At 40.9% G+C, this 13,572-nt stretch overlaps 1 protein-coding gene across 1 annotated transcript in view; it reads left to right on the forward strand.

Annotated features, from left to right (window-relative positions):
• DOCK2 (dedicator of cytokinesis 2) overlaps window positions 1–13,572 on the forward strand; it is a 501,344-nt gene that overhangs the window by 439,859 nt on the left and 47,913 nt on the right. Inside the window, exons 35-38 of the mRNA XM_073355961.2 lie at window positions 6,459–6,615; window positions 8,688–8,728; window positions 10,077–10,167; window positions 11,286–11,405. Coding sequence (XP_073212062.1) covers window positions 6,459–6,615; window positions 8,688–8,728; window positions 10,077–10,167; window positions 11,286–11,405 — 409 coding nt within the window. The remainder of the gene's footprint in view (window positions 1–6,458; window positions 6,616–8,687; window positions 8,729–10,076; window positions 10,168–11,285; window positions 11,406–13,572) is intronic.

Genomic DNA, 13,572 nt, shown 5'->3' on the forward strand with positions numbered 1-13,572 from the left:
GAAGTGTGGGGCCCGAAACTGGACACAGTACTCCAGATGAGGCCTCACCAATGTCGAATAGATTTTTTTTCTTACATATGGTAGGGGTCAGTATCCACAGCTGGTATGTCGGTGTGACTTGGCTGTCCTTCATGATTCCTTATATCCAAAAAAGACAAGAGGAGAGAATTAGTAATGGAGGTTTGATGTCCACTCTGACGCCACATTCCAAACTCAGCAATGTAATGTGCTTAATAATTAGAGATGAATTGTTCATAGGGCAGCATCAGGTGAGGAAGGGAAAAGATGGCTATGAAAAGCTCACAAATTAAAAAAAAGAAAAGGAGTATTTGTGGCACCTTAGAGACTAACCAATTTATTTGAGCATAAGCTTTCGTGAGCCACAGCTCACTTCATCAGATGCATTCCTGTGCCTCCGATGAAGACTAACACGGCTGCTACTCTGAAACCTGTCACAAATTAAAGATAGTAAAATCTGTGTGTTTACATAGAATTTTTAATCTGGGGATTTCAACACATTTTACCCATCTGAAAAAGAGGAAGGAGAACAATGTGATATCCACGGTAAGTGACTTGCCCAAGTAAGATGAGTTCATAGTAGCAAAGGATAGTATTGGAGAATCCTGACTTTTAGTTGCCTCATTCAATCACTAGCTGACACTCTCTCCCATATTTTGGAAAACTCCAGGAAAGGAACTCGTTATTGAAATAACTGATTTCAATGATTAAGAGCAATCATTTTTATTTTAAATTAAAAGAATTACTTTACTTTTTTTTTTGTTTAAGCACACCTATAAAATACTTCTGAAAAGCTTTTGAAAGTCCTCTTTAGAAAGAATTCCATATTCTACAAAGGTTGTTAAATAATAACACTTTGAAAAGTATTTAATAAAAATATAAATTTCAAAGGAGCTTTCTTAGTTCCAGTATATAATTCATACATTTATGCTTTATACCACATTCAGAGCTTGGAAACCCTCACTGTAATTACTACAGTAGACTACAGAGTAGCAGCCATGTTAGTCTGTATTCGCAAAAAGAAAAGGAGTACTTGTGGCACCTTAGAGACTAACACATTTATTTGAGCATAAGATTTCGTGAGCTACAGCTCACTTCATCGGATGCATTCAGTGGAAAATACAGTGGGGAGATTTATATACATAGAGAACATGAAAAAATGGGTGTTACCATACACACTGTAATGAGATTGATCACTTAAGATGAGCTATTACCAGCGGGGGGTGGGGGGGGACCTTTTGTAGTGATAATCAAGGTGAGCCATTTCCAGCAGTTGACAAGAATGTCTGAGGAACAGTGGGGGGTGGGGGGGAATAAACATGGGGAAATAGTTTTACTTTGTGTCATGACCCATTAGGTGCCACAAGTACTCCTTTTCTTTTTGCGAATACAGACTAACATGGCTGCTACTCTGAGACCTAAAAGTTGCAATTCTTCAACAAAAAAACTTCAAAAACAGACTCCAACGAGAGACTGCTGAATTGGAATTAATTTGCAAACTGGATACAATTAACTTAGGCTTGAATAAAGACGGGGAGTGGATGGGTCATTACACAAAGTAAAATTATTTCCCCATGTTTATTCCCCCCGCACCCTCCACTATTCCTGAGACGTTCTTGTCAACTGCTTGAAATGACCCACCTTGATTATCACTACAAAAGGCCCCCCCCCGTCTTCCCGCTCTCCTGCTGGTAATAGCTCACCTTAAGTGATCACTCTCCTTACAGTGTGTATGGTAATACCCATTGTTTCATGTTCTCTATGTATATAAATCTCCCCACTGTATTTTCCACGGAATGCATCCGATGAAGTGAGCTGTAGCTCACGAAAACTTATGCTCAAATAAATTTGTTAGTCTCTAAGGTGCCACAAGTACTCCTTTTCTTTTTACAATAGACTAATTATTCTCAAGGGCGAAAATTTTTAGAAAGAGATGAATGTTTCTGTGGAGATATAATAGATAGAAGTGACTAGATTAACTGATATTTTGGGCTTTGATAATGTATAGATTCTTAGAAAATGATAGAGCATTAAAATATTTCAGCAGGACATTTTTCAAAGTGCTGCAAGTATTCTATGATCTGGCTGAATTTCAGGATTAAACTCACCAGGTTACAGAGTTTTGTCCAAGTCTCTTGCTTGAGATTTGGGATAGGCCAAGATAATTTGGAGGAGAGGAAAGTGATCAGGAACAGTCAACATGGATTCACCAAAGGCAAGTGATGCCTGATCAATCTGATTGCCTTCTATGATGAGATACCTGGCTCTGTGAATATGAGGGAAGCGGTAGATGTGGTATATCTTGACTTTAGCAAAGTTTTTGATATGGTCTCTCAAAGTATTCTTGCCAGCAAGTTAAAAAGTATGGACTATATGGTGGATAGAAAGCTGGCTAGATTGTCGGGCTCAACGGTGATCAACAGCTTGATGTCTAGTTGGCAGCCTTATCAAGCGGAGTGCCCCAGGGGTCGGACCTGGGGCCGGTTTTGTTCAACATCTTATTTAATGATCTGGATGATGGGATGGATTGCACCCCCAGCAAGTCCGTGAATGACACTAAGCTGCCGGGAGAGGTAGTTATGCTGGAGGGTAGGGATAGGGTCCAGAGTGACCTAGACAGATTGGAGGATTGGGCCAGAAGAAATTTGATGAGGTTCAACAAGGACAAGTGTAGAGTCCTGCACTTAGAATGGAAGAATCTCATGCACTGCTACAGGCTGAGGACCGACTAGCTAAGCAGCAGTTCTGCAGAAAAGGACCTGGGGATTACAGTGGATTAGAAGCTGGATATGAGTCAGCAGTGTGCCCTTCTTGACAAGAAGGGTAATGGCATATTGGGCTGTATTAGTAGGAGCATTGCCAGCAGATCTAGGGAAGTGATTATACCCCTCTATTCGGCACTGGATAATACACATCTGGAGTATTGCGTCCAGTTTTGGGGCCCCCACTACAGAAGGGATGTGGACAAATAGGAGAGCTGAGGGCATTGAAAATGATCAGGGGGCTGGGGCACATGACTTACGAGGAGAGGCTGAGGGAACTGGTTTGTTGAGTCTGTAAAAGAGAAGCGTGAGGGGGACTTTGATAGCAGCCTTCAACTACCTGAAGGGGGGTGTCAAGGTTCCTCCCCCACTCTGAACTCTAGGGTACAGATGTGGGGACCTGCATGAAAAACCTCCTAAGCTTATCTTTACCAGCTTAAGTCAAAACTTCCCCAAGGTACAAAATATTCCACCCGTCGTCCTTGGATTGGCCGCTACCACCACCAAACTAATACTGGTTACTGGGGAAGAGCTGTTTGGACGCGTCTTTCCCCCCAAAATACTTCCCAAAACCTTGCACCCCACTTCCTGGACAAGGTTTGGTAAAAAGCCTCACCAATTTGCCTAGGTGACTACAGACCCAGACCCTTGGCTCTTAAGAACAATGAACAATCCTCCCAACACTTGCACCCCCCCTTTCCTGGGAAATGTTGGATAAAAAGCCTCACCAATTTGCATAGGTGACCACAGACCCAAACCCTTGGATCTGAGAACAATGAAAAAGCATTCAGTTTTCTTACAAGACGACTTTTAATAAAAATAGAAGTAAATAGAAATAAAGAAATCCCCCCTGTAAAATCAGGATGGTAGATATCTTACAGGGTAATTAGATTCAAAAACATAGAGAACCCCTCTAGGCAAAACCTTAAGTTACAAAAAAGATACACAGACAGAAATAGTTATTCTATTCAGCACAATTCTTTTCTCAGCCATTTAAAGAAATCATAATCTAACACATACCTAGCTAGATTACTTACTAAAAGTTCTAAGACTCCATTCCTGGTCTATCCCCGGCAGAAGCCCAGCATATAGACAGACACAGACCCTTTGTTTCTCTCCCTCCTCCCAGCTTTTGAAAGTATCTTATCTCCTCATTGGTCATTTTGGTCAGGTGCCAGCGAGGTTACCTTTAGCTTCTTAACCCTTTACAGGTGAGAGGAGCTTTCCCCTGGCCAGGAGGGATTTCAAAGGGGTTTACCCTTCCCTTTATATTTATGACAGGGGGTTCCAAAGAGGATGGAGCTCAGCTATTCTCAGTGGTGGCAGATGACAGAACAAGAAGCAATGGTTTCAAGTTGCAGTGCGGGAGGTCTAGGTTGGATATTAGGAAACACTATTTTACTAGGAGGGTGGTGAAGCACTGGAATGGGTTACCTAGGGAGGTGGTGGAATCTCCTTCCTTAGAGGTTTTTAAGGCCTGGCTTGACAAAGCCCTGACTGGGATGATTTAGTTGGGGATTGGTCCTGCTTTGAGCAGGGGGTTGGACTAGATGAGCTCCTGAGGTCTCTTCCAACCCTAATCTTCTATGATTCTATGAATTTGGGAATGTGAACCAAAGTTTGCCATAAAGATTCCTTGGAACTTTGTGCAATCTAAAGGCAGAGGGTTTCACACAGATCTAGTGGTATTAGTTTTCCCAGAACTCAATGCAGCCAGCCAGGTGCATTTATTACCTAACCAATAAGACAACGACGTTCCAGTAAGACCATGTTGTTTCAAACTTCAGTATTTTTTTACCTCTGGGATGGCAAACAGTAGAAACATACTGATTCATCACATGATTTTTCCAGCATTTATGATCTAGGAGTAACATATGTAACCCATATTTATTACACTGTGGGTTATGTGATAAAATCAGTTCATGCTTTGAGAGTAAGATTTAGTGAGCATAATTTTGCTTTCTGTTTCACGAGTGTAAATCCAGGGTCACTTGAAGGAGTAAATGCTGGCTACGTGCAGAATTTGGACAATTATCAAAATCCTCTATTTAGGAAGCTTCCGAGCATATTTTTATTAAATCTAGAATTTAAAAGCTGAACTATACTCATCCCTTCATCTGAGTAAGAGCCCACTTCTTCCATCATTCACACAGCATGCAATTTACTTTTTCTTAGACGTGAAAAAATTGAGCTGAGTTTTGATCTTGAAATGGCAATCAGTTGTGAGATGCACACTTTAGATGGAAAGTACCATTCTGTTGTTCAAACAGTGGTGCCCTGTAGTGTTTGCTTTCCACTGACATAAAGCATTGTAGAAGAGAGAATGCAGTGCATGCTGTGTTCTGCCCATTTTTGAACTTAAGAAAATATCAGAAATAAACATTTTAAAACAAAATAGCTGAAAATCCCTACTCTCTCACCTATCAGGAAGTGACTTCAGGGTTGTCTTTTTTTAGTGATGACCACTGTACATAGTGTCCTTTGGTAATGAAATAAAGTGCATAAACCCCACAGCCTTCTGACAGTGAAGTAAGTATTTAGATTGGAGAAAAAAAGACTTGAGCTCTTCGGCCCTCTCTTAAAACACATTTTTTAAAATTTGAACTGCAAAATGAACCCCCAACTGTCCTATGCCAAAGACAAAACTAAAATCAGAACACAGTGTGAACTATCCAACTTGTATTTCTCTCTTTCTTATATACAGACATATCCTCATGAGAGCATTAAGCAGGAACTGTCTCAGGTTACGTCTACACTGCAATAAAAACCTGTGGCATGGAGGCTCTCACGATTCCGGGCTAAAAATTGTGGTATACATGTTCAGACATGGGCTGGCGCCTGGCCTCGGACACCTTCCACCCTAGTAGGGTTTCAGATTCCAGGCTCCAGCCTGAGTCCAAACAGGTACACTGCAATTTTTAGTCCCCTAGCCTGAACCACACGAGACAGATCATGCTGTGGCCATGCTGCAGGTCTTTTATTGCAGTGTAGAAGTACCCTCAGAATGCAGTATATAAACATTTTGTGTGTGTGCACCTGTGTTTATAAGGGTTTGGTCTCATGTTACCTCCTATCACGTATGCTTGTTGGAAAAAAATGTTTTGTTTTACTTCATCCCCAAAAGTTTGTGTATTTCTGAAATCCCAAATGAGGTGTACTTCTATAGTCCTCATGGATTATGTTACATGCCTGTAAAATGTCCTCGTGGAGCACAGGATAGAGCTGGAATTCTGTTTTGGTGTCTAAACTCACCGAACCAGCTGGTGGTGGTGTGGGTGTCACTATTCTCGGCTGCCACAACGTCCCACAGCAATCCTCTCTGGCTGATGTCAGGACTCACGTAGAGGGAGGGTTTCTGGAATGCATTGACTTTGCAAATAGTAAAGGGGAATGGAAATAATCGGACCCCGGCAAAGAACGTATGTACACACCCTCGAAATTGTATTTGTAGACAAGTGAATATTCCATACTTTGTTTGGACTTGCTCCCCAGCCAACTTTTAGATGTGTAGATTATCAAATCACAAAGGAAATCTCAAATACACTCTATGCCTGTTTTATGATCAATACTGTAATATAGTTATCATCGTTGTAATATAGTGTTTGCCCCAAAGCATCTCAGCTCAGGGTGCACCTGTTATAACATCACCATAAAGCAGTTTTCTCTCTTTGTTTGCAGACTCGTGGAATGTTCTTCAGAGTATCGGGACATTTCCAAGACAGTTGAAAATTTTGTAAACCTAGTAAAAGGCCTTTTGGAAAAGCTGCTGGATTACCGAACAGTGATGAATGATGAGAGCAAGGACAACCGCATGAGCTGCACTGTCAACTTATTGGTATGTGCCTCCTTTCAAAATAAATTATAAAAATGGAGAAGGGGTTCAAAAATCTCCTCACCACTGGTGAGTGTAAAGCTTGCCCAGGGAAATGAGTGACTTAAGACATCAATTTATGCAAAGTGGAAGATTTCAATTTTAAAAATATGTTCTACCTTTATGTTGTGGGAAGAGCCTTCCAAATCTGAACTGATGCAGTGTTGTTTTCCTGAATCTGCAGACAGCTCAGTGCCACTGCTGCTGCTCATAACTTTGCCAGGCAGCAGCAAAATGAAATTCATGCTACTCTGGCCTGTCTAGAAATATTAGTGAAACTCATACAATGCTACTCTTGCTGCTGCATGGCAAAACTCTGAGCAGCAGCAAGAGGAGGCACTGGAATTATTCACATGAAGGAAAAATCCATATACACACTCAACCCTCCCACTCTCTCCCATCCCAGCTAGGGAACAGATCAAATATCAGAGAACACTTTCTTCTGACCTCCTCAAAGCAGCCAAGGACTGGTGGGATAGAGCTGTGAAGACCCACCCCTATTTGTAGCCAGCCAAGAGGCTCTCCTTTCTCAGCATCTAACATTAACTGGCTCAGGGAGAGGAGCAGGCTTGAAAGTACAGTGGCCTGCCAATTGGAGCTAATAGCTGTGCTACAGAGGAATTTTCTCCATATGCAATCCTCTTGTAAGTCTGTGGCTACACTGTGAGGCTTTTAGTGACACAGCCGTGCTGCTACAGCCATGCCGCTGAAAGGTACACAAGGTAGCTGCTGTTTCTCGGCAGGAGAGAGTTCTCCTGCTGACAAAAAACTTCTATCCCCCACGAGCAGCAGTGGCTTTGTTGCAGGAGAGCATTCCTGCCAACAAAGTGCTCTTCACACTGGCACTTCTTGTCGGTACATGTGTGCATTTTATTAACGCCCCTGAATGACAAAAGTTTTGCTGACAAAGTGCCAGTGTAGACATAGCTTAAGCCACCAAATGAGTTCTCTCAGTCCTATTTCTCTGACCACACCCCTCCTGCTGGCCTCCCTGGCACACTCTCCTCTACACCACACAACACATTGCCCTACTTTCTTAAAAAACAAAGAAATCACTCTACAAAACACGATCAACCTTAACTGAGTTAAACAAGTAAGAAATGCTGCGTTTAAATCATCAAGAGGGGAGAGAAGCCAGTAAATTGCACTGGTAGCAAGGGGCCAAGTGTCTGAGCTTGATGAAGCTTACTCATGAAAACAGTCCCACTGAAGCCTGTGACCCTGGTTCTAGGCTACATTCACCACTCAGTCTTTTCTTTGGTATAAAGGGGTTGGATAGTAGCTGGATTCCAGGGAATTTCTCCAAAAGCCATAGGGCTGATATAATGACCTATGCCGTCCCTGCTCACCCTCCCCCCCTTCCATTGGCAGTCCCCAGTGAAGGGCATAGGCAGCAAGGAAGATGCTGTGGTTGGAGTGTACAATATTCCAGCTATTCTCTAACTAGTCCCTTGGGAATGATTTCTAACATGGGCATATGTTAGAATAGTCCTAAAGGCTGCTTTAACTTACACAGGAAACCAAAGTGGCCCGCAACAGTCTCTTTGCCCCCCTTCCTGAACTCTGCCTCCTTAGAGACATAGTTCAGAAGTATTTGTTAGATCTATCATTATCAGAAATCCCAAACCCTTTTTAGTAGCTAACTGGTGGAGCATGTAACATCAATGTTTGCCTTTGGATAACCCTTTTTTCCCTTTACAAAGAAAAGGGCCATCATTAATAATTGTGATAGTGAACTGGAAGATTCTATGTATGGTTGTGCTATAAAGGAACTAAAATGTTGATTGAAGCAGCCATATTATCAGGTTTGAATTGAGAATGTTTTGTAAATAATGCATACCACAAACTGTGATATTCATAATTTAAGTTTTAAAATGATAATGATAAAATGTGCCAAAATACAGAATTATGGTCTTCTTTCTGCAGTGTTTATACTATTAAAAAGAAAAGAATACTTAGCATGAGGAATTTTGTCCTGAAAAGTATTTTAATAACAGATATTGGAAACTAACACTGTAATCATTTCCCTCCTCTAGAATTTCTACAAAGATATTAACCGTGAAGGGATGTATATAAGGTATGGTAATTGCTCTATTGATTTTTATTTAAAGAGTGCAGTAATATTCCTTTTATGCACACTGTCTTCAGCATACTACATGGATTTGTGTTATGCCCTTGTAGCTCATCATGCACAATGAGTCCATAATATCCTTAGGCTCATTTATACTTTTTAATCTATTTTTTACTTAGCTTTCAGAAAGTTGGAATCTATTGTAAATATTCATCAACAGCACTTTATTTTCCAGAATAAAGTTTATTTGAATGAATGATTGCATTCTCTTTAATAAAGAAAATATAGTTGGATATGAAGTTGGAGGGAAATCATCATACATTTACAGAGAGACAGAGAAACACTTTCCAGTTTTGTAGTATGTGCTCAGACTACAGCGTGTGCTAAATAAGCAGCACTACATACAATTACAAGTTGAATAATTTTCTGCTGGAGATATACACACACCAGCAAAACTTTTCTAGCATTACCTGACTTTATGTTGTCTCTAAGCTTACTTAGGGCCTTAATTTGTCCCCCTGTGCAGGGAAAATCACTACCTAGGCCACACTTCCCCTCCCTGTAGGTGGAGGAGATGTGGCTGGGCCATGGTTATACCCACCTATTGTAACAATAGACCCTTGGGGCCACTGGCAGTTGGTATATAATTTAGAGCAGCCTGAAGGCTGCTCTGACTTATGCTAGGGACCCGTCTTGGTGATAGCCAGGTCAGGATTGGAGCAAGCCACCTGCACACCATCTCTATGCTCTTCTGTGTTGTACTGTGTTGTGTACTCCTTAACCATAGCGGAGGAACTGGATCAAATTTTTTTTTGCTTACTTTAGTCTTATCTGTGGCATTTACATGTGTAAAATGAAACAGCCACATAAAATTAGGGCAAAATAGCACAGGAGAAAACAATTAACAATTTACAAAACAATTAACAATTTACATAACAATGACAGGTAGTTGGCAGCAGTCAAAAGGCAAACTATTTTTGATAATACTCCAGAGTGCACCCGGGTTTGGAAATGCTGGAAAATGTGGATCAAATGTGTTTGTTACACATCTCAGTTTTACCCGCACAGGTGCAGGCATGGCAGTTACTCTGGTAAAGGTGGCCTGATCGTTAGCCCTACATTTTTGCAGATGCTCCACAGCACAAAGGAAGCTCAGACAAATCTAATGGCCCAGACAAATGTTAGTTAATTAATAGCTTCCCCCCAAATAACCTTGAGATCTCAAAGGGTGGTTACTCCATAGCATCTTTCATTCTTTCTCTGGAGAGTTTCACTGTGGGTGCAAGCCATTCATGCATTTTGCCAGAACACTACATATATTTTTAAACTCTGATTTTCTTCCCCTTTGTAACAGATACTTGTATAAATTGCGAGATCTTCATTTAGATTGTGAGAATTACACAGAAGCTGCATACGCCCTTCTGCTCCACACCTCTCTTTTGAAGGTTAGACTACTGAATTCACATTTGAATGTATATAATGAGCTGTCACAATTTTCAGATTTAGAAATGTGTGTATGTGTGTATAATCTGTTTTAAACAATAAATCAAAGACTTGTATTAATTATTTCATTAGTAGCAGTCTAATTTCCTGGTAGTTGCAAATACTGAGACATTTAATGACAATTAGAGCATACTTCCTGAGAAGAAATACTAGATGTTCTCAGCTGATGATTTAAAATTATGTATCGGTAATTAAAAATTGTGACAAAAATAGTTTCACCAAAAAATATAAAGACAGGATGTGTGACTTTTGGAGCAATTTAAGCCTCCATAATTACTGCATTTTTTTCTGACCTTACTGTACTCACAATTTCCAAATTAGGGCTCGATTGGAAACCTACATATAATATTCGGCCATAATTAAATTTGCCCCTGTCAGCTACTGCAATATGGACATATTAAAATGTTCATTTTAAATGACAGGGGTCATCTTTTCAAATTTTTCCCTCTGCCTGTTTTCTTAACTAATGCTTATTTTCACTACAATCCAGTTAAGAACCTGATGTGACCAATAGAGCTGGTTGGAAACTGTAATTCTGTTCTATGGGATATTCTTTTTTCTTTTTTCTTTTTTTTTTAAGTTCTAAATTGGCACAAAACCCTCAAATTTCCAGAGAAATGAAAATTCTGAAAAATTTAAATTCAGGACCATCAAAACGTTGTGTTTAAATAGTGACATTTCAATTCATTTTGTTTGACTTTTATATTATATTAATCTATATTACATATACATACTACATTAATATTTTAATATGATAGAAAATCCGAAAAAAGAATTGAAATACTCTCAGAACAAAATGTTTTGACTTTTCCGCAGAGCATTTCATCAGAATAGACATGAATCTGTATTACCTGCATTTTTAACAGAAAACTGTTCCATCCAAAAAATATTGACCTACCCTAGTTACCAACATGAAATAGTTATTCAGATGCATGTTGAAAAATTTGCATCCTTGCTGTGGCATTTCCCTACTCTCTGGATGTTAGGGAACTACAGAAGAAACTTAACATTTTTTTACTTTGCCTCCAAAAGTATGTTTTCTTTAATGTTTTTCTCACAGTGGTCAGATGAACAGTGTGCACCTCAAGTTATGCAGACAGAATTCCAGTATTCACAGACCCATCGACAGTTGAAAGAAAACTTGTATGAAAAAATTATAGAATACTTTGACAAGGGAAAGGTAACTGCTTTAACATTCTGACTGTGTTACTTCGTGCAACAGTGGCCTTTAGCAATCATTTTATTATACCAAAAACATCTCTTTGGCTACTGGGTAAAATCATTTTGGAAATGTGGTTCATAAGTAAAAATTTCATCTAAAAGGAGATTCAGTATAGACAGCTCCTTTTTAATAAATATGTCTTATAAATAAATATAGAAAGGAAGAAGGCTAATGTTTGTAACTGACATCCAGTCTAGAAAGTCTATTTCTTTCTTAGCTCAGGCAAAACAATGGAATAGTGTATGTTGCCCAACATAAATAAAATAATTACAGACATGCAATGCATTTTCCATTAACAATAAACTGATATGGTTCTTATTTTTCCAACACACTGTCCTCTTCCTAAAAAAACACAGGATCTCAGAAAGACAGATGTGGTTTTAGACAAGTGGCCAACACACAAGTCATATATAGGCCACTAAATACCTTTTTAAGGTCCTGATCCTGCACCTTTTGATGTCCAATAGTAAAGGTCCCTTTGACTCCATGATTGAACCTGTCCTGGGTGCTCCACTCGCTGCTAGTCTGGCACCTCCTCTTGGTCACTCTGGGGATTAGCTCTTGGGACAGATGCCCCCTTCCCCAGTTTACACACCACCCCTCTCTCTGTCTCGCTCCAGGACCCATAGCGACCTCTTTGTGACTTAGCCCTCCAGCTAGGTCACTCAGCCTTCGCCCTTCCCAGTTACCAAAGTCTTTCAACATCTCTCTCTGCACTAGCAGTCTCCCCATTCACTGCCATGCCCTCAGTGGCTCTTAAGGGAACCCAGGACTGTCCTCTACTCTGGGTACTAGTCCAAGGGCCTTCAGCTCAGCAGTTCTGGGCTTTCCTCTCTCAGCCCTCTCTACTCCTTCCCTGGACTGCTTCCTACACTATTGGGTTCCTATCCTTCCTCTGGGTGAACAAGCTCCAAACCCTCTTCCCAGGGAGTGACTGCCCTTACCCAGAAGCAGCTATCTTGCTTTATAGGCCCCACCTGTTCCTGACCAGCTGTGCCTGCTTACAATTAGTTCCCTGCTCCCTGCCTCCTTCTCCAGGTTCACCCTGTGGAGATAATAGGTCTACCTGGCCAACTCAACCCCTGTCAATCCTGGGTGGGGTCGACACCCCATCACAGAATCTTTGAAAACGAGAATGAGCAAAGCACTGGACAACATAAAGTAGGGAATAATTTTGCAGTGGAAAACACTGAACACGGTGACCCTGTAAGTCCTTTCTTACTCTGTCTGGTTGAAGGTCAGCTGATATATGGCAAATACCATTTCTGACCTTCAAAAGAATGGCTTCAATCCCACTTGTTGAATGATGCAGTTCACCTACAATGACCAACCGTTGCTCCTTTACTTTTTCTTGTTCCACTGTTTGTCCTGAACTGGTACCAACTTGTTTCCCCAATGTTAGCCTTTCGGACAGGAAACTTCTAGTGTTTCTGCACTATCCAACTACTATACTGTGGCACAGACTGTGCAGTGCTATTTAACTGTTACTAGCAGTCTGTCTATATGCATTTGAAATAGTGGCTGTGTAACAATACCTCTCCATGCACCATAACCCTAGATACACAATAGCTTTAATTTTCCACTTCAGCCAAGCTATGCTTGGACAGATTGCTGCAGGCAGCTGGTTGTACCTCTCTGATTCAGGGCTGCCCAATCCAAGTGTAGGTTACAGATGTGCAGGACTGGCCCCAATTCATGAGACTGGCAGTGACTTTATATCAGTGGAGGATCAAATATAGCGGCGCTCTCCCTGCCATCCCATCCTGAGCATGTTCCCTCCTTTCCCTTATCTGGGCTGGGGTGAGGGGTGTATGGCGCAGAAAGTAGTGGAAAATCTTTCTGCAGAGCGGGAGTTATCCTCCTGCTGTCTCCAGCTGCTTTAAAATCACTTTGTGAGGCTTACAGCAAAATGCCCTTAGCAGACTAGAAAATCTGGCTCTCTATGTCCATTGAAGCATGCCTGCCTTCCTTCCAGTGTTTCTTCTTGAGACAGAAATTATGTTGTGAGGAATGAAATAAACTGCTGTCTCATAGGCAGGCAGTGGTTTGGTGTCAAGATCATTTAGTGGAATAGGACATTTCAACTGAGCAAGGACTACTTTGGAAGCATAGATTACAGGATTGA

The sequence above is a fragment of the Lepidochelys kempii genome, chromosome 8, assembly GCF_965140285.1.
Source record: "Lepidochelys kempii isolate rLepKem1 chromosome 8, rLepKem1.hap1, whole genome shotgun sequence".
NCBI classification, from domain to species: domain Eukaryota; kingdom Metazoa; phylum Chordata; order Testudines; family Cheloniidae; genus Lepidochelys; species Lepidochelys kempii.